The sequence below is a fragment of the Falco punctatus genome (assembly GCF_963210335.1).
Source record: "Falco punctatus genome assembly, chromosome: 8".
NCBI lineage: Eukaryota > Metazoa > Chordata > Aves > Falconiformes > Falconidae > Falco > Falco punctatus.
The window spans coordinates 8,436,160-8,457,165 of record NC_137588.1 but is presented as its reverse complement, the minus strand read 5'-3'; the positions used below and the strand labels follow the sequence as shown (position 1 = coordinate 8,457,165).

Sequence of the window (21,006 nt, the reverse complement as noted above, 5' to 3'; positions counted from 1 at the left end):
AACAACTGTAGCCCAAGGAAAATTAAGAAAAATCAAGTACACAAGGTCAGTGTAAACATGTTCTTTAATATCACTGAAGATAAATTTAGAAATCCAAGTCAGGTGGGTTTCAAATAAATAATCATTTTGAGTAAGTGTTTACATATAAAGGGAGCTCTCAAAGCAGCAGTGCACAGTTTATAATTCCTCCCTGCTAACACATCCCTCCAACAAGAGAATGTACAGTAGGTAGTGCACACTGGAACAAAAACAATCACAACACAGGGCACACTTGCCATCTTTGATGATACCACTGAATATGACGCTGAAAAGGAGGGAGAAGCAAATGAAGGCATGTACTGCCTTTTAAAGCACCACTATTTTCCCATAGTCTTTTTACCAGCATAATAGAAATAAGAAGCCTGGGAATACAAGTCATCTTTCTGCTTCTAAAAATCCACTCTTAACTCAAAGATTCACACAGCAGTGCTCCGATATAGAAAATGTATATCTCAAACTGACATTGCAGGATAACATATCATCCCCATCTCAATTGGTCTCTACTCAGGGACACCTCTTACTTTTTAAATTCCTCTCCAATAACTGCAGGTGTAATCCAGAAAGCTTAAAGACAGGGAAGAGCTGTTGTTTCTTGTAGATCCTGGCACACTGTACTACAGAACCAAGACATGACAGACCTCAAGAAGGTGTATGGTTACCCAGCAAATTATCTGGTGTTCTACATAGCTCAAATAAAACCTTCCAAAAGTAGAAATTTTTCCTCAAAGTGAAGATTTGCCTTTTTTAAATGCTCCAATTATTCTGTTATAAAAATATGCCCAATGTGAAATCTCTCCCATCAAAACAGAAGATTTAACAGTCTAGGAAGACCAATGAGAAAACATTGTAAATATGCCACAAATATACTTGCAAAAGAGTTACTGTGAATTGTTTTCTTCTTTAAGTTACTATTTCATCAGAATATTTTCTCTATGCAGATAGGGGTGGGGCAGTCTTCCACGCTTTGTACTTCAGTTCAATAGGCAACTGATCTGTGATAAGCAAACCAGTACTCCCCATAGAAGCACACAACCTACTAGCCTAAATTTCTCAACACACCCAACCTGCTTCATTATTCACTTTTTCTTCTCCATTCCTAACATACCTGAAAAATGTTCTGTCTCTCTGCTATGAGTCAATAATAAAAAAACCTTACTATATAATACTGCTGTGTACCTACTGAATAAATATTACAAGAGTTAAGGACTGTTTCAATTGCTAGCTTGGCTTTGGCAAAACATGAATTGGGCTAACATACACTGTATACTTCACACATTTGAGTCAGGGATGCTGCAACGTTTAACAGATATAAAATGAAGTAAATCTTAGATTTCTAAAACTGTCAGTACACAGGATTCCCAAGTTGTTCTGAATACAGGAGCAGGGTAATCAATTTTCAAGGAAAGCCACATAGTCAGTCAATCTGGCCAACTGCTGTTCATTTGGAATTGGTGGAACCGGAGCAGGTTCTACAAAGATAAAACAAATGCATCATTAACGAAAATAAAGTAAATCCATCTGCAATACCACCCATCACAACAGTAAGGAAAAAAATTAAATGCATCAGACTGTTAAACAGTCTTACGGGGGCTATATCTTTAACTGTACCTCCTACCTACACAGCTTTAGCTGACATTACTTTTGTTATCTGCAACATTAAGTAGTCCAAAAGTCAGTAACAGCAGAGATATCTGTATTAAGTTCCAGTTGTCAGCAGTCTCCAGAATTTTTTATGCATACATTGGAGTCTGGATAACAAAGACTTCTTGACAAGAATGCTCCTGGAGCTCTTCAGTTGCTCCTTTCCTTACAAGTTGCCATACAGAAGATGCCAAATAAATCTACTGGGTCATCTGACAAAGCGCAGCAAAGTGCTGCACGGGTTGCAGGAGAACACAGTGCACATGCAGACCCTTCTATAAATGCCAGCTAATCTGAGACTACATTTTAACAATAGGTTGGAACACAAGTGACTGAAGCCAGGGAGATAAGTTAGGATTTAAAAATCAGAAATAAAAAGTAGCAGGGAAATTGGCATTTACCCTTCCTGAAGGGGTTAACAGTAGCATTCACAATACAGTTAAAGTAGACATACTGCTTTGGGCTGCAAGTATGTGACAGAAGAGGCTGACAATCAAGAGAATATTTTCAAAAACCAAGACCCCAGCTCTTGAAATTGGCTTAGAATTAAACCTCTCAATTTAAGACACTTTTGAAAACTGTTAAGACACAGCAAGTCACCAATTCAGATCTGCGGTCACCATGTTGTGAATGACAGAGACAACAGCATTTTGAGAGTCAGCATGACACAACATACTACACCTCAATCTATAGTTGAGCTCTGAGTAAAACCAGAGGATTGCTTTCTTCTGCATGGGAGACTTCAGAACTCCCACATCACACAAAAGCAATGAAACCTACTTAAGAGTTGCTTTGTGAAATAATTGCCTCTAGAGTCAGATGTTTTAGCCATAATCTTACTGTTTTACAGGTGCCATCTACCCCTTCTTGGAATCTGCTCCCTACTTCAGCTATAGGAGGGGGAATCTCAGGCACTCATTAAGATGTGAGGGACAGAGAAGACAGAGTAAGAAACATGTTCACATGTGGGGTGCAGTTTTGGTTGGTTGGGGGGTTTTTTTGTTTGTTTTTTTCTTTGTTTTTTTTTGTTTTTTTTTTTTTTTTTTTTGAGGTGGGGAGTAACAATATTCACTTCTCTAGGACCCTATTCCCATTTTGCCATGCTGGTAAAATTGTGTTCCTGCTAAGGACATTTAGACTCTAGGACCCTATTCCCATTTTGCCATGCTGGTAAAATTGTGTTCCTATTAAGGACATTTAGACTCTAGGACCCTATTCCCATTTTGCCATGCTGGTAAAATTGTGTTCCTATTAAGGACATTTAGACTCTAGGACCCAATTCCCATTTTGCCATGCTGGTAAAATTGTGTTCCTGTTAAGGACATTTAGACTCTAGGACCCTATTCCCATTTTGCCATGCTGGTAAAATTGTGTTCCTGTTAAGGACATTTAGACTCTAGGACCCTATTCCCATTTTGCCATGCTGGTAAAATTGTGTTCCTATTAAGGACATTTAGACTCTAGGACCCAATTCCCATTTTGCCATGCTGGTAAAATTGTGTTCCTATTAAGGACATTTAGACTCTAGGACCCTATTCCCATTTTGCCATGCTGGTAAAATTGTGTTCCTATTAAGGACATTTAGACTCTAGGACCCTATTCCCATTTTGCCATGCTGGTAAAATTGTGTTCCTATTAAGGACATTTAGACTCTAGGACCCAATTCCCATTTTGCCATGCTGGTAAAATTGTGTTCCTATTAAGGACATTTAGACTCTAGGACCCAATTCCCATTTTGCCATGCTGGTAAAATTGTGTTCCTATTAAGGACATTTAGACTCTAGGACCCAATTCCCATTTTGCCATGCTGGTAAAATTGTGTTCCTGTTAAGGACATTTAGACTCTAGGACCCTATTCCCATTTTGCCATGCTGGTAAAATTGTGTTCCTGTTAAGGACATTTAGACTCTAGGACCCTATTCCCATTTTGCCATGCTGGTAAAATTGTGTTCCTATTAAGGACATTTAGACTCTAGGACCCTATTCCCATTTTGCCATGCTGGTAAAATTGTGTTCCTATTAAGGACATTTAGACTCTAGGACCCAATTCCCATTTTGCCATGCTGGTAAAATTGTGTTCCTATTAAGGACATTTAGACTCTAGGACCCAATTCCCATTTTGCGATGCTGGTAAAATTGTGTTTCTATTAATAACATTTAGACATATTTAATTAATCATATTTAGACATATGCAAGTAGATTATATATAAACAGAAAGTACCTGATGAAGGAATAAATCTGTTAAAGGAAGCTTCCAGCACACCTGAAGAAAAACACATAGAATTTAGACCAATAGATCAATTTTAAACAGTTCTATACAGCAAGCCAAAACTGGATGAAAAGGTTAAACCTGTTCAGCCATCATGTTTTACTTCATAGCTAAAAAGCACAATACCCAAGGTTTAGGCGGTTAGACATGCAGCTTCAAACAGATCACAGACTCCTGCCTCTTTCTTTTGCCTCAATAGTAGTTCTTGCACACACTTTTGGAAAAAACCCACACGTATCTAGTTTCCAGTACTCATAAGCACTGCGTATTTTGCAACCAGTTAATAAAAAAACCCAATCACATAAAAAGCTCAGGGCTCCGGTTGGTTATGTGCCCTCAGGGATAAATTTCAACACCTTGCCTGGCACATGTTTATTATGATGTTCTGGGCTCTGAACGCCTAAAAATTCTGCCCATACAAACAGTGTATTTTCTTAGCCTATTAGATGCTGCCCTTTTGGATATGCCATAATTTGGCTCCTTCTTCTAGAGCTGCACTGTGCAGTTTAAGAGCAATCATTTCATCTTGTCTTCACAGCTTAACATTTATTTTTGCCACAGCCATACCTTCAGCAAAAAAAAAGCCAAGTATTTCTGCAGGCTGAGCTCTGCAGGAACAGATATTCTGTTATCAACACCATGACAAAGAAAAGATTGAGTAGAATAAATTTCAGAAAGCAAAGGAAATTATACCAACAACTGGAGCTCCTCAAAACACAAAGATTCACTAGATCCCTGCCAAAAGACCTTCTACTTCTCCTGAAAAAATCCTCAAGTTCAAAATGGTATATTTTAACTCATCTTTATTAGATTAAGACATGTCATTTGAGGTCATCCAACTTATGTTCCACTGAGTCAGAGCCAGCAGCAGAGGAGGAGAAGGAGAAATCATAGCATATCCTGTCTGCTTTTGTTTAAAAAACAGTTAATTTGAGGATGTAGTTTATCCAAACTACTTGTAACCCCAAACCAAACTCACTACTTTGTACTTCCTACATTTTCTAAATATTCTATGTTGATAAGTGCCATAAGCCTCCACAAAAAATATCTGAAGTATTGTGCAAAACCTCTTAATTAAAAACTAACACCTAATTACTAGATAATGCTAAACTCTATGTCTAATGAAATAACAGCTCCACCTACCTGTTTTTTTAGGCATTACCATACGAGTTGAAAAGTCTGCTTGCCAGCCCTGCTCTAACACACCTGAAAAGGCATTTTTACATTTGTAAGAACAAACACCTTAATGACTGCTAGAATTGCACAATAAAGATGCACATTAAGACCAGTAGAAAAGTATCTCAGTTCACTGCCTGTACACCACAACTCCAAGACATGTATTTCATATAAAAATGCTTTTATTTAAACATGTAGTTCAACAAATAACATCATGAAAGTAATAGCACATGGGACTAGCTTAATCCACTACCTTCACTCTTCCTTCACCATTGAATTGCCTTAACATTTCCACACAGAGAAAGGGGAGGATAACCAATGGCAACTAGTGGCAATAAAAATGAACACTTATCCAGAACAAAAGACGACATTTGTCTCTATTCACTGCCCCATCACTTCTCTTTACAGCAGTTTCAGAATTTCTACACGTTTCTATTTACCATCACTTACAGCCCTCTGATCTCAATCATCTGTAGAAAAACTACTGAGTAAATAAATACAAAGTACCTTTCACAGCTTCTTCTACAGGAAGCCCAACAAAGGCTGCAAAATCATCTGCAACTATTGAGGTATATGCCTGAGAAACCAGTCCAAAGGCTCGTCTCCTAGTTGCATCTAAGAAGAGATGAACACTGTGAGCAGACAGTAGACTAATCTCCATAACTAGGAGATCTGAAAACATTTAACACATTTGTAAAACCACTAGCACCCTTAAAGCTAGCACTTTAAAAGTTCCCCCTCCCTTCCCATAACGCACTGAAATACTATAGTCAGTAGCCAGAGACAACAGCTTGCTCTATGCCAGGACAAAACCCCTCAGAGAGCACATTTAACTTCCAAATGCAGTTTGCAGCATCTTGGGTACAACCACCAGTATGTAAACCAGTTAAGGAAACTGCTTCTGATGGCATTCTCCATTTGCAGTAAACTTGCATCAGACAATTCAGAATCAGAAAAAAAGAGAAAACAACTAAACTATTCACGTCTTTTTTTCCACATCTACTTTGATAACAAGGCCTCTAAAAATCAGTTGTTTCTGAAGTTACAGAGGATTTGTTATTGCAAAGTAACTTGGAAGGCTTTTCAGCAGTCTGTACTGCCCTCTGGTAGCAAGACTTTGCATATTACTGTTACATAGTCTACAAAACATTTGTCTACAGCCACATTTAAAGAGAAATCTTTCCGTAAGTGTTGCAAAGTGCTGGACTGCCAAGCCAAGTCCCCTAGATTACTGGTTAAAACTGGGTAAACTAATGGTCTCTTTTGCTATTATAGAACAAAATGTATAGTGTACAAAATTCCACTATGAAAGAACATATACAATCACATACACAATCTTAATAAAAACAATTCAGTTCGTTTCTACAAGGTTTTGTAATGAGCTTTTTATTTACACCCAATACCTAAAATCCTTTAAGTAAAACCTATGAAAACTTGGCAACAATCTTCCTCAGCACTTCGATTTTTCATAACAGTCATTTGTCTAGTTGCCTATTTGTGTTTGAGCACAGAGAAATAATTTATGGTAACATGTAATTCCATGCTACCTACAGAAGTTCACTCTGTACCTCTAAGTGCTTCCATGATTGGTTGAATAGTCTCGGACCACTGATGTGCACTGATTGTTGTATAGATTCCTGGAAAGTCTCTCTGCCAGATCCTTTGTCCTACTGACCAAACTGCACCAAGTTCAGCATTTGCCTGTTGTGACAAAAAAAAACAACCCACCAATTAATCCAGAACAGCATATTCTCTATAGTGACCATACTGTATAAACCTACTTCTGTTCCCTTCCCTTTCCCATTGCAAAAGTAACACTACAACACCTGTAAAGATGAACAGACAAGCACTGGCAAATCTTGTTCTAGCAGGTATCACTGCTGCAAGCTCCCTGGTCCATCCTCTACCAAAATTTTATCGCCCACATCAGCAAAGCCTGCTCCCATCAGTTATACCAATCCAGGCTCACATACCAGCTAAACCAATCATGTAGGATAATCCACACTTAGGCTACTGACTGGAATTGCAAAGAGACAGGCACAACTTATTTTCTGCTTAAAGATACTTCCCTCTTCAGTAGAGGCTTTATAAAGTAGAGGCGGTTTGCACAGTGAAGCAAATTTTCAATTTGAAAGTCTTGCAATCTTGATGACAGGTCACATCTGCTGAGCATGTAGTTCACAGCACAGAACCAAACCCGAGGCTACTCACCCAACAGAGTCCTTGGGGGAAAAGTCATTATTTGTGAGCTTTATGAAACTTTTTTTTAGTATGAAACAGCATTTCATGAAGTACTTACAGATTTGATAGCAGGAGGGATTCTTTTCCAAAGATACCGTGCGTTATTCCTAAAAAAATTTAAGTTAAAAATACTTCTCAATAACCAAATGTTTGCTACACAGACACCAAAAGATTTGTTCAGATGCTGTAATTAACACAGTCTCATCTCAGTGCTTTAAAAGATTCATTCTTCATCTACTGAAGTAAAAAACCAAAGTTACTCTTAGAGTAGATAACACGACTGCCACAAAACAACAAATAATTCATTAACTGCCTCATTTAACCCAAGTTTAGAAAAGGTTTTTCATTTATCTACCCTAGGCAGCATTTCACAAAAGTTAGTTTTGCAGTTTTATCTTTGGAATAGCTGCCTCTGATGAACACACATACAAACAGTAACTTTTCATAGCATCAATTGTCATTTAGATCAGTGGTCTCCAAATCTCAATCATGCACTTCCAGCAGAAAAACATTTTTGAGCATGCACCCCCCCGTACATTTATAAGTTACATACATGTACAACTGTGTTAATATATTATGCACATTATAAAGCAAACAAATACAGAAATTAAAAAGAATTAAATAAACACCATTTAAAGATATTTTAATTTAACTTATTAACAGTACAAGAATACTTTCTTCATGTGCCCACACCTCACTTTGCATACCGAAGATTTAAACTGTTTTGTGCATGTTCCTCCCAACCCAGCTTTGTCACATACATTCTAGAGATGTGGACATATTGAAATATTTACTCATTGATCTTCAGAGCATAGCAGTCAAACTGAAATGGTTACAAATTCCCCAAAAGGTTTAAAATGCAAAATAGAGAAAAAGACTCACTGCTTTTCACTAAAGCACAATTTAAAACTTCACCATCATTTGAACCAAGGCTATCTGCATTAAACTTAATACTCTGTATCAGCATTCAGGGAACTTGCCCTGGAAGAATATACATCTACAATGCAATAACACACTCCGAACTTCAAATCCCCACACCAATGCTTACTTTGGCTTGATAATCAAACATGGCTCAATATTCTGCCTGAATAAGTAATTGGCAATTACTACATAAAACCCTAAACACAGTGAATCAAGTTCACACAGGGACACTGTAATAACCCATCAGATTGCATTCAAAGGATTACAGTTTAATGCAGCTTTAGCTCATTCAAGCCAAGAGCACCCCTCATTTCTAACACATACAGTTCAGAGTTATCCTGCTGTAATGTAAACACAAGGAGCATCTCGCAATCCTATTCAAAGCAAATGCGGTCTTGAAAAGCTACAAATCAAAACACTGACATGTTCAACACTTTCTAAAGAGCCAACTTCACTATTTAAGGAACTTTCTCCCTAAAGCAGATCTGTTTTCCTACAGCTCAAAAGAGTGGGCAACAGCAAACAGCAGAGAATAACTTTCCCAACAGAGCAAGGGGTGAAAGACTTAATTTCATTAATATTAAAAAAAACCCCAAAACAATAAACCACAAACCAAACCACAGTACTGCCTAGGATTGATAATGCCTATTTTGTCAGTCACACAACCAATTGCTAATATTCTGGCAACTGCAGCTCAAGCTGACAATGACAAATTCAGTATCTGAAGCTAAAGATTAAGACAAGCCACTTACATGTCATTATGCAACAGGTATAAAGCTAGAAGTTGGCCATAAACAAGGGGTGTTGCAATTCCTCCAGGGGCCTAAAAAACAAGTACAAATAATATGGTTACATATTTTAAGAGAAGTATCTCACAAAATACAGCCGGAAGCCAAGTTTAATGAAAACTGAACACTTCAAGACAATTTCCACACCCACAACCACCCATAATAAGTCTGGACAAATTGTCACAGTTGCTATGTTGTATCAATGCAGTTTATCTTACAATGAAGAGTTAACTTGCACATGCTAGAAGTTTTACTTAGAAAACTTAAGTTTGTTCTTTTGAATGAATAAAGTAAGCTTGTATCTTTCATTACTCTAACGTTCTAGCTTATGCTCATGAAAGCAGTAACCATCTCACTTTACAGTTCCTCACAAACAGCTGTTTTTAGGCACTCATGATTTCATTTGAGTTAAACTTCATTTCAATTCAGGATGCTCCACCAGAGCACAGCTTCTCTACTCACTTGAGCTGCCCTTCTTAAAAGTCAAAACTAAGCTTTGACACTTGACACACTTCAGACCTCACAAATCATACAAGCAGAAAAAATTGAGTTATAATAAAATTATAAAATTTTGAAAGTCTATAATCATTTAAAAGCTAAAAAGATTTCCAGTAAGATTTTACTCATTTATCAAAGGATAGTGTAGCAAGCACTTACAGGAAGCCAGTTATGCAGCTATTTGATTTTATTACATGTGTGATTTATAGGCTCATCTAAGCCAAAAGCAGGTGATTAGCCATGTCATGGAGCAGATATCATTGTCCCCAGCCATTCTCACACTTCCCAGGGCTCATCACCTACATAAAAATACAACGGTTTCTGCAGCTGTTCCTTGGATTATGCCCAGTGAAACAAAGCAAATTAATTCACACCACCTGTTTTAACTGTGTAAGTTCACCTTTAGTGTCTCCACACTAAAGAGAAAACTCGTTATTTTCTCTGCCAGAAGACTAGCAGAACAGAAGGGAAAGTTAACTACCACCAAAGCAACTAGACTTATAATCTAGTCTTACTGAAGGAAGCTCTGTGGCTCCACCTATCCTGCAACAAAAAACACTGTTTATGTATCAACTCATGATCTAAAACATGAAGCCTGTCAGCATATATTATTGTGCCAATAAGAATCTTCATATGGATGCAGACATGCACAGCAAATCAGTTATCAGCCTTTACAAAGCATTTGGGAACAGTTTTCCAGGGGTGTATCTGTTACCATTTACTCTAAGACTCTGCTCGCACACACAGCAGAAACTTTGAGCAGAGCACAGCTGAAGTCCAGTGACCCATCGAGGTCCAACGCCACACGCTCTGCAGCAGGGAGGTGAGAAGGATATGTTACACTTCCTCGGGTGGCTGCAGAAACAAAGTCCAAAGCCTACTAAGCTCTACCCACACCATTCAGAACTCACCCTGACACAACTCTCCCACCACTCCAGAGGCCAAAAGGCCAGGCAAAGCCACTGCAAGGTAGGTTCAAACCATTACCCAAATCAAGTATCAACCCATGTTTTGAAGCTTTTAGCATGTGAAGGGGAGCAAAAAGGTAACTCCATTTACAGAAATACAATGTATAAGAACCAACATTTCCTCACAGCAAGCCATTCAGTGACTGTTAATACATGGTGTTAGTCCTCTGACCACAGCATCTCATAACCCTACGTATCCCTCTACCCACACTTATCTAATACATGCCTTAGCAGTAAGTGCTGTGCACATGCTCCTCCAAAGGGAGTACTGAACCATTCCCACCAGGAAGGGGTAGACACACTCAACTCTCGCACATGGTACAAGGGCACTCCTCTGCTTCTCTATGCTTATGTGCCCATTACTTGAGGAAGCACATAGCTCATTTTCAGCGCAACGATCTCCCTCCAGCTTCCTTAATGTTCTTCTACAGAACTCAGGGCATAACAAGAAGCTACAGCACCATGCTGAGAATATGAGAGGCATGTGGGCTCAGCATAGAAACAGGGCAGAGAAACACCAGCTGATGCTTGATGATGCACACTCATATGTGTAGGGACCCCTTCCATTTAGGGATTGGATTTTTCACTGCAAAGCTGTGTGGTTTGTTAACACCAAAGTTCTGCTGTGCCAGTGATCACGTACAGGATCAACTGTCTCCCTTCAATTGCTAGGGCGGCAAGATCTAAAAGCCAGAATCATTAAAGAGCGCTTGAAAGAGGAAAACTCCAAAGTTTTCCCTTCTTTCAAATCACTACAGTAGGACGCATGAGCCCTAAATTTTTCCTTTAGAAAAGCCCTGGAAACGCTGCAAGATGAGAAAGGCTCTTTGGGTATCACTTGGGAAGAGCTTTTAGCATTAACATGGTGCCACTTGGATTTACTCCAGGGTGCAGTCTGGTACACTAACGTTGCATGCAGTCTGACTTAAAAACTCATCAAGTGATAAAATTCAAAACAGCGCAGAGGAAGCCTCTGGTGTGAGCTCCCATAATAAACGCACCATCAATCTAATAGCAATTCTCCAAGCCTGGGTCAGTGCTCCACTTACCTGTTCAATATCTTCTTTTTCTTAACAACGTGAGATACAGAGACCCATGAACTTCTCTCTCACACACACCCTCCAAAAATACCCTCGTAATTGTACTAAGACGGACTCGTTTTGTCTGCAACTTGCAAGTTTCTAAAAAGCTTTCTGGCGGGCTTTCACACGAGCAGCCAGTTCAAACACTGAACTCTTATCAACCTCACAAAGACAGAGTCATGAATACCTGTCCTTGCAGGATCACGTTAGCCTCTCAAAACAGCGCTTTCAGACAAAAGCCCGCATTTACCGCGACCAGAATTACTACTAACCCTGACCCACGCCGCCAGAAACCCTCGGGCCCGCAGCCACCAGCGCGGCGGAGCGACACCGAGCCCCGAAGCTCCGCCGGGGCACTCGGGGCCTCAGCCAGGCCCCGGCGCCCCCGGGCCCCTCCCAGTGCTGCGCCCCCCCGCACCACAGTACCTCAAGCTCCTGGGTCTCGCACTGCTCCAGGAGCTTCTTGAAGCTGAAGGAGTTCTCTGCCATCACCGCCACGGGCATCTTCCCCTCACGGCACCCCACCGCCAGCCAGAACCGCCTCCCCTTAGGAGGCGGCCGCGCCTTGACATCACTTCCGTCGCGAGCATGACGCACTTCCGCCCGCAGCATAGAGCACGCTAAGCCGATCTAGCACCACCTTTTTGATGCTCTGGAGGACTGCGGGGCCGGGTTCCAGGGCGGGCGGAGGGCGTGGCCAAGACCGCGGCGCGCCGGGCCGGCGGTGGGGGCGTGGCTGGCCAGCACGTGCGGCACCCGCGTCTTTTAGGGAACAGGTCGGTTATGCCGCTTTTCCGCATTATTTCTGCGTGCTTGTGTGTAATAAAATTTCTGCGTGCTTGTGCTGTGTGACGCGTAAGGGACATACCCTGCATGGAATCACAGACTGATGGAACAGTTTGGGCTGGAAGGGGCCTTGAAGATGACCTAGTTCCACCCCCCCGCCACGGGCAGGGCCACCTTCCACCAGCCCAGGCTGCTCACAGCCCCATCCAGCCTGGCCTTGAACACTGCCAGGGATGGGGCAGCCACAGCTGCTCTGGGCAACTTGTTCCAGTGCCTTCACAGGAAAGAATTCCTCCCTAATACCTAATCCAAACCCACCTTCTCTCAGTTTAAAGCCATTGCCCCTTGCCCTATCCCCACACGTCCTTGTAAAAAGCCCCCTCCAGCTTCCTTGCGGCCCCTTCAGGCCCTGGCAGGCTGCCGTAAGGTCTCCCCGGAGCCGTCTCATCCCCAGGCTGAACAACCCCAGCTCCCAGCCCGCCCTCACAGGAGAGCGGCTCCAGCCCTCTGATGGTCGTCGTGGCCTCCTCTGGACCCGCTCCAACAGGTCCATGGACCTTCTTATGCTGGGGGCCCCAGGGCTGAACGCAGCGCTGCTGGGGGGGTCTCACCAGAGTGGAGCAGAGGGGCAGAATCCCCTCCCTCCACCTGCCGGCCAGGCTTCTTATACAACTAATTTGCTTTCCACCACCACCCCCCACAGCCCCATATCCCTTGAACAAAGCCTGACCCCAGCACTGCCCCAAACACCATCCCCCAAACCATTTATTCTTCACATTCAGCCAGGGACCCCTCCAGCCCTTTACAAGAGAGTTTCCCCAAACTCTGCTCAAGAGCTGCACCACCCCGATGCAAAATTAGGGTGCCCTATGCCAGCCTGACCCCACTGGAGGTGTTCCCCACAACACCCATGCTTTCGGGTTGAAAAACGAAAAGCATATGGATGCTTAGCCTCTTGACGCTGTGGCATAAAGGAAGGCTGGCATAAAGCCTGACCCCTTTGCTGGGGAGGCTTTGTGCTCCAGGAGAGGTCTTGGCTATGGAAAAACAAAAATAATGTGTGTTTGTGTTCACTTTGAGATTTTCCCGGGGAAGAGCACGTTGGCAGAGGGCTCCAGGTGATGGCACTGCTGCTCCGCCGGCTCAGGCATCGCTTTTCCCAGCCACTGACCTCGCATCCCGCTCCCGTCCCCACCAGCCGCAGCAATCCCGACGGCTCTTCGTTGCCCCCAGCTCCACGCTGGTGTCACTTTGACGTTCGGACATCTGAGAGGAACACTGGCCTCACCTTTTGCTCCCATTCCCAATTATCCCGTGCTTTTCGGGAGGCAAGGAAAGGAGCAAAGCGGGTGGCAGCTTGTGATGGTGCCAGTGGGAGACCTTCCCTTCGCACTGGCAGGGCTGGGGTCAGAGCATCCTGGATTGCCACCATGGAGCACGTTGATTCGGGACAGCTTCACCGTGGTGGGATGTCATGGGGTGGCAATCCTCCACCCCGATGTGATCCTCCTTCCCGGTGCCAGGTGGGAAGGCACAAGCGGGTCGCTGGCACTGCTGGCCATGGGCACAGAGCCAGTGCCTCTGTGTGTGCTCCTGCTCTCTGCAGGGACGCAATTTCATTTTTTGGGGAAAAAAACCCAGTAAAAATGGAGCGGATGAGAGCTTTCCGCGAGAGGGCACTAGCTGCAAGAGAAACAACCTTAAAAGGCCAAGGCAACTGGAGCGGGTCTGTGGCCACCTCCAAACATCCCACTATCCCTTTTGTGCAAGAAACTCTTTCCATTTTGGGGCAGTCAGGCTCTTTTTTATATTTCTTTTTGCAGGATTTCATTAAACTTTGGGGACAACAAAGGAAGTGTTGCTTTCCAGTTTGGTTAGCTGAGCCTCCCAAAGCCACCAGGACGTCTCTGGAAGCAACGCCTCGGCATGGGGGCAGCCGGAAAAGTTGTTTCCTCTCTCTTTTTTTATTCTTCCCTCCATCCCTCTCCGCTCGCCTTTCTGCAATGCCCCAGAGGCCATCTCCCTGCAAGCCCCAGGTGCTGTCCTCATCATGCTCCGCGCCTGCCCTGGCTCAGCCAGAGCAATGCACCGAGCTGAGCTGCACACTTCAGCTGCTGAGAGGCATGTGCTTCCCTGTGGGGTTTCCTACTGAAAAACTCCTCCACTGGTGGAAACTTCCTCTGTGTCACCAATTTCAGTGCTCCGTGTTGGCTTATTGGTATATTGTTTCCTCCATGTGCATCAGCTGCAAACCCTATTGCAAGAGCTGGGGATGCTGCCAGAGCAGCTCGGCAGGGTCTTTAGGACCCTTCCTTGCCCCATAAGCAAAGAGGAAACCTGGCATCACGGCTGGGAGGTCAACCCTTTGAGCAAGGTGCTGTAACAGCCTCTCTTGCCTTCCTGTCTTGAGCAAGAGCAATTTCCACACCACCACCAATAGGGTTTCGCTCAGTCCTGGGGCAGAGGCTGGTTGCAAAGGGCTTTAACCAGTGTCTCGTGGGCCAGGAGATGTCATCTGCCAGGGATGTTCAAAGAGCCCAAATATTTACTTTGAGAGGGGCTGGGTCTGGTTAATAAGGAAGCCCAGACCTGGGTCCCCAGGCAGCAGAAAGCGAGGCAGCACAGCTGTACCTGGAGAGCTGTCACCGGCGGGTTGGTTTCAGCATGAGGACCTAATTTCATAGAGACAAATTTCACTGTGGAGATTTCTGTTCTGGTCATGGGCCAAGAAGTCTGAGTATATTTTAATTCTGACAGATTAAAATAGTAAACAGCCAACCTACAACAAAACCAGCCCTTTGCAAACAAGGAAACTCCTGGGTACATGGGCAAACTGTGGCTGCTTGTTCCCACAGAGACCAGCTCCCGTCCCATCCCAAAGATGGCACAGAGTGGCTCCATCCATCCCTGTGGTCACCCTTGTGTGGATTTGCAAAGCCCAGAGCATGGCAGGCTTCAGGACCAGAAAGCATACATTAAAACACTACACCAGCACCCTGACATCATTGCATCACCCCCTGCTGAACAGTTTTCCTGCAGATAAGAGCAACAGCCCTCTGCAAGCAGAATTTGTCAAATCACATGGCTCAGGCTGATGTCTCATTGCCCTGTCGGCACTGTTCTTACCCCGTGGCTTCTGTTGAAGTGAAACGTTTCTTGAAAAAATGATTAATTCAGCCCAAACCTGCCCTTTTGCATGCATGTGCTGCATCCTCCCTCTCTCTTTTCCCCCTTTTCCAAAGCTTTTTTAGGCTGTGATAACATTTTCAGGGAGGAAAGAAAGGGGAAAAACAGAGAGAGAGGAATACTCTTCTTTTTGCATGCTTTACACTTTTTGCATCACCAAAATAAAATACAGCAAATCTGTCATATTTCCAGGATTATTACAAATCTGGGAGTTTTGGGTGCTGTTCCTGGGGTTGTGCTGGGCTGGTGCAGGATGAGCTTGGTCCTTGTATGGTGGCATCATCCAGCACCTCCAGACAGTGACTGAGACTGCCTGAGATGGCATCCCAGGAAATCATGGGGTCATTTATTTTATTAAGGAACTTCTCTTCAGCTCAGGCACCAAAAGAAGAGGCCAGACTCAGAAAACAGCTGAGCATGTTGGAAAATCTGTCCCACTGGCAAAGCCAACCACATGAAATTAACAGGAAAACGCCTTGACTTGAAAGGATCCTGATTATTCTTTAGCCCACTGGCTTGAAAAACACTTCAAGACATGGCTGCCAGCTGTTGCAGAATGTAAAGTAAATTTAATATGATTTTTATTCAGCTCCTGGTGGCAGTGGCATGAAAATCTCAGCAACTCGTTTGTGCCTTCCATGAATTTTAATGCAGTGATGGAAATGGATTCCAGTTCTGCCATCCTGGACAGTCCCAAGGAGCCATCGGTTGTTTTCAAAGTAGTTTTCAAAGCAATACCAAGGCATTTCCAAGAAAGATTAGCAAAGCTGTTGTGGCAGGGCTTTATTTTCCCAGTTGTTTCCATGCGCTGCCTGTGATCTGGAGGTACCCTCTGGAAAGATGATTGCAAGAAGTTTCCCTTTGTCATCTGCTTCAAAAGCTTTGCAGGGGAACAAAAGAATCATGTTGGGGAAAATAAGATGTTAAGTGGTGATACGGAACAACAGGAAAGTTAATTTAATGTGAAAGTTAAAGAAAACGGTGCTACAGGGTCAAGTTGAAGCTCTCCACACCCTTCCCGATCCCCTCAGTGCCCTGATTTATATTAGCTGTGCCTGATATGAGCAAAGGCCATTTCTAAATACATTATTTCCTTCCATGACATCAAAGCTCGTTTTACACCAGCCATCAAAGGGGGCAAATGCCTCGTTTTCAGGAGCTGTGCCCAGCGGAAAGGAAACGTGAGCAGATGATGGGAAATCATCATATCTTTATCCCAAACAATTTTTTTTTTAATAATCATTTCACTTTGTTAGGGGCGTTGGTTTAAACTCCAATAAACAAGAAGCTCTCTGAGATATTGCTTTTTATTTCGTCTTCCTCATCCTTGTTTTATCAACTCAAACCTGAGGTCTTGGTTATACAGGATTTTACTACAGCATGGTGGTATAATCAAAGGAAAAATCCTGAAATCAGGGAGGCTGGGGAGCTTGGAGGATGCGTAGGAGACCACAGGGGCCATGGCAAAGTGACCGCTGTGGTATGAGGTGCTGAGGGTTGTTCACCCAGCTGTCCTTGCCCATCGGGCTGTGTGTCCTTCTGCTGCTGCTCCAGAGGAAATCCCCAACCCCCCCCCCCGTGCTGAGATTTGGGGGTTGACTGAGCCCCTTCCTGCCCACCCTGAACACCTCTACCCACCTCCCCGGGAGCAAGCAAGAGCGATGGCTTCTGCCAGCAGCTCTGAAGGCAAAGATTGCCCTTTCTTAACTGGCCAAGGGGAAAAAGAGACCCTGTGTGTATTTAACCTAAACGTTGTTTTTATGGCTTTCTAGGCATGTCTGTGCATTTTCCTGTTTTTGCTTTGTTCTACAGGATCCTCAGCCAAGTTTCTGTCCCCTCCCTGGCTCCTGGGCCAGCAGTTCTTGGTCTCTGCAATTTTTAATCCTCTAGAGCAAAGACCTTTGGTACCTTTGAGCAATGTAACAGCTCTTCTCCTCACTGTGTCTTTTACCGCACTGCTCCCTTGCTTGAAAATCCCTGAAATCCCCCAGATTTAGGGCAACAAAGGCAGGGGATCCCTGGTCTAGTGTAGGGTGTTTGGGGGATTCGAGCATCCATTGTGGAACATTTCGGAGGATGGAGTGGGAGGATCCCAGGTCAAGCACAGGGTGGGTGGGGGATAGAATTGAGGGTCCTAGGTCTAATATGGAGCATTTGGAGGATGGAGAAGGGGGGTCTCTGGTCCAACACAGGGTGTTGGAGGGTATGAATTGCGGGGCGAGTGATCCCTGGTGCAGTAGGAAGCATTTGGGGAACAAAATAGGGGGTCCCTGGTCCAGCTGGGACATTTGAGGGATGAAGCATCCCTGTGCAGGAGCCCTCAGCAGGCTGCAGCCCATCTCCAACCGATGCCCCTGTCAGCACGATGGGATGCACAAGGTATCCCAGGGGGGCTGCATGCACTGTGAGCCTGGGGGTTTCCTCAGGCACCCTGTCCTCCATCCTCCTTTGGCCTCCCAGCTTGTGCTGGGGCTGGCTGGGGACACACCTCTGCCCCAATCTGCTCCATGGCATCGGCTGCCTGCGAGGTGCCAGGCAGGGAGGTGCTCCTGCAGAAACCTCCCTGCCCGGCTCAGCATCCCCCATCTTAACAGGAACATGATGCATGGCTGTGTCTCCCGGGGCACGCTTTTAAATCTGTTAATCTCCCGTAATCGCACGCGTGTTAAAAAACACCTGTTCCCCCTGCAAAGCCACCGGGATACCGGGTGAGTGTTTGGGTGACTGTAATAAAAGATGCAATTAGAAAGGCAGGCTTTGATCTCCAGGAGGTAAGGAGTTCAGGCAGCTGTGCCGAAACCTCTCCCGCAGTCACTCTTCTACTTTGGTAACATCCTAACAAAGAAGATCTTGTGTCCGTGACGCCTCATTACAGTCCTTCTTCCCAGTGCGCGGCCACCTGTCCTTCCCCACCGCCCAAGCGCGCTGCCTTCGGGGTCCCTTCCCCACCGCTGCTAGTGGAGGGGCGCGAATCGGATTTCACGGCCCCGACGCTTGCTGAGAGCTGCCGGGCTTTGCTCTCGATTACTCAAAGCCCGTGTTGCAATGGCCTCTTTGTTCCCGCAGCCTCGCCTGCCAACAGCTGGGTTCTCCATCCAGCTGTGCTGGGATGCAGGCGAGGGAGCGGGGAGGCAGCCGGGATGTGGGTCGCCACACAGGACCCCCTATATGCATCTCTGGGGACCCTGAGGGAGGGGTGCTTCCCATTCTGCTTGGGCAGAAGAGCCCCTCTCCATTTGATCTGCATCCTGCACAAGGATCCTGTCAGCAAAAGTGGTGACCTAGAAGAAATTGAGTATTAAAGCTTCTGATGAGAGATGCTTTTGTGAGACTGAAAGAGGAAATGCTTGTTTGCTCTTTGATTTCCAAGGATCAGCTGAAATCTGTGTCCTATGAGCAGGACCAAAAAGCCAGAAAATGGTACCTTGACTTCCAGGGGCTGTAGAAATGATTAGATCAAAGCCTGGGTATCTCTGGGTATGGAAGGAGCAAGAGTGAGATGCTGACACCTTGTTGCAACCAGCAGTTTGCTGTCCATTTTCGATACTAGCTTTTCCCTCTAAGCCTTTCCAAGGTTATATAGTTATATCACAGCCCCCTGGGCTCTTAGCTCCCCCAAGCACCCCAGGCTTTCATCACAGGGCCCAGAGGCAAACCCTGCCTTGCAGCTGGGCTACCATGGGGACAGTGCGTCATGCCAAAGACTTCTTGTTCCCCTATTAACTATACCAACTTTGCATCCAAGAATGCACTGGCCTGGGCTGCAAGCAGTTGCTCTTTCAAAACCTGTGGCAAGAAAGCAGAGCAGAAATTAAAGTCATATTTAGCACGTTTAGCAGTAGAGTTGGGGTACTGGTGGCCAACTTCTGTTTTGCAAGCTGAGAGCCAGAGAGGGATATGGCGGGACAAGACGTTTGATTTTTCATCCAAAGAGACTTTCTCTGGCTTTATGTCAGCATCAGTAAAGCAGAATTTCGCTTTGGGGGAAGGTTGTGGCTTCCCGTGGTGGCTTTCAGCCTGAGCCAACCCCTTTGGTGGCCACTGTGTTCCCTGAGGAACCAGGGAACGGCAGCCCAAAGCCAAGCCCAGGCCACCAGACTGCCCTGTGCCTGTCCTGGAAAGTGTGAGCTTTCATCTCTGCATCAGCAATACACCTGGGTCTGTTAAACATCAAATAACCGAAGCTCTAGAGATTGCATCGCTCTGGGAAGTCTCGCCTTGGCAGCAGCACAAAACCCAACGTTGCAGGTCCTTTCCATTCCTAATTTCCATGGGTCTTTCTGGGCAGGATGGCGAGGGGAAGTAATTCTTAAAACAGGGTCCAGGGGAAAAAAACCCCTTCTGGTCTTTTGCCATGTATTGCCCATAAATACTGGAATAAGGCATGTCTGAAAAGGAAGAGAGATGGATAAAAAACAAGGGGGGGAGGGGGGGAACTTGGAAAAGAAATCGAGCATGCCACACGGAATAAATATTTCACGGTGCAGGCAGGCACGCCCCAGGCTTTCAGTCTGAGCCCCTGTGAAGAGGTTGCTTCCCATCACTCGGTGGCTTCCTGTGCTGGGAGGAGAGGATGTCCTCAGTGACCCCTCTTGCCTCCAAAGGCAAGGTCCTGAAGAGCCCACACACTTTGAAGACCACAATTTTGCAGCATCTTTGCTTTAAGCCTGGACATATGTGGTGGGAGGTCCTCCTTCTGTTCCTCAGCGCCTGTGTTGGTCTGGAGAGGGTCCTGCCCCATTTCCTTGCTACTGGGAGTCTGTCACCTCCATGGGGGTGTGGGGATGGGGATCAGACCTGATATGCTGCACATCTCCAAAGGGATAAGTGTCAGGGGAAAGGTTGTGGCCACCAGACCCTCGCAGCTCCCCAGCACCCTTTCACAAGGCTCATGGTTTGCTCAGATTGTCCCTAAAGTTTGCTTCCTGGGTAAAAACCCAAACCCCGTTCTCTTTTTTCCCCCTTTTATTTTCATGTAAAAACGCAGAAGAAAGGGAATCCAAGAAGAAAAGACAAAGACACCTTCCACTCATGGGAAAAAACATGTTTCTTACCATGATCAAACATGATTTTCACTGGGCACCCGGACAGAGGAAGGGTGGGATCTCCTCCCCACACATCCCAGCAGCCCACCCTTAACCCGGAGTGATGCTCCTCACTGGCTGCAGGAGGAGAGCAAAAGTTTTTCATTACAGAAGTTTGGGATGTATAACAAACTTCATACGTTTTTATAAATATTTTGGATCTCAAGGAGGGCAAATACGCCCTGGGAGACATTCTGTTTAGCTGAAAAGCAAGTCTTCCATAAACCACAGGGATCTTTGCCCGTTACGAGGGATGGAGGTGTGAGCCAGAAATCTCCCCGAGCTGCCCTGCTCTTCGGGGTCGTGTTTTGTGTGCTGAGCTGGGCA

The 21,006-nt window shown here is 44.8% G+C and overlaps 1 protein-coding gene and 1 long non-coding RNA gene across 2 annotated transcripts in view; both read right to left on the bottom strand.

Moving 5' to 3' along the window:
* Window positions 1–46: 46 nt before the first annotated feature.
* Window positions 47–12,207, bottom strand: COPS8 (COP9 signalosome subunit 8). Its single transcript, XM_080399869.1, has 8 exons — window positions 12,050–12,207; window positions 9,040–9,110; window positions 7,425–7,473; window positions 6,694–6,826; window positions 5,633–5,740; window positions 5,093–5,155; window positions 3,902–3,943; window positions 47–1,508 (listed from the first exon to the last, which is right to left on the bottom strand). Exons 1-8 carry the CDS (start codon window positions 12,125–12,127, stop codon window positions 1,429–1,431), a joined length of 624 nt encoding a protein of 207 aa, XP_080255995.1. The 5' UTR covers window positions 12,128–12,207; the 3' UTR covers window positions 47–1,428.
* A 6,565-nt stretch (window positions 12,208–18,772) lies between these two features.
* LOC308068744 overlaps window positions 18,773–21,006 on the bottom strand; it is a 111,875-nt gene continuing 109,641 nt past the window's right edge. The window contains exons 7-8 of the long non-coding RNA XR_013930089.1: window positions 20,650–20,757; window positions 18,773–18,876 (exon numbers count right to left, since the gene is read on the bottom strand). This is a non-coding gene — a long non-coding RNA (uncharacterized lncRNA). The remainder of the gene's footprint in view (window positions 18,877–20,649; window positions 20,758–21,006) is intronic.

Coding starts and splice junctions, on each gene's coding strand:
- COPS8 (XM_080399869.1), bottom strand. CDS start 12,127: ATGCCCGTGGCGGTGATGGCAGAGAACTCCTTCAGCTTCAAGAAGCTC. Junction 7,474..9,039: donor TACCTGTTGCATAATGACAT/GTAAGTGGCTTG, acceptor AAATTTTTTTAG/GAATAACGCACGGTATCTTT. Junction 3,944..5,092: donor GGTAATGCCTAAAAAAACAG/GTAGGTGGAGCT, acceptor GTTTTTCTTCAG/GTGTGCTGGAAGCTTCCTTT.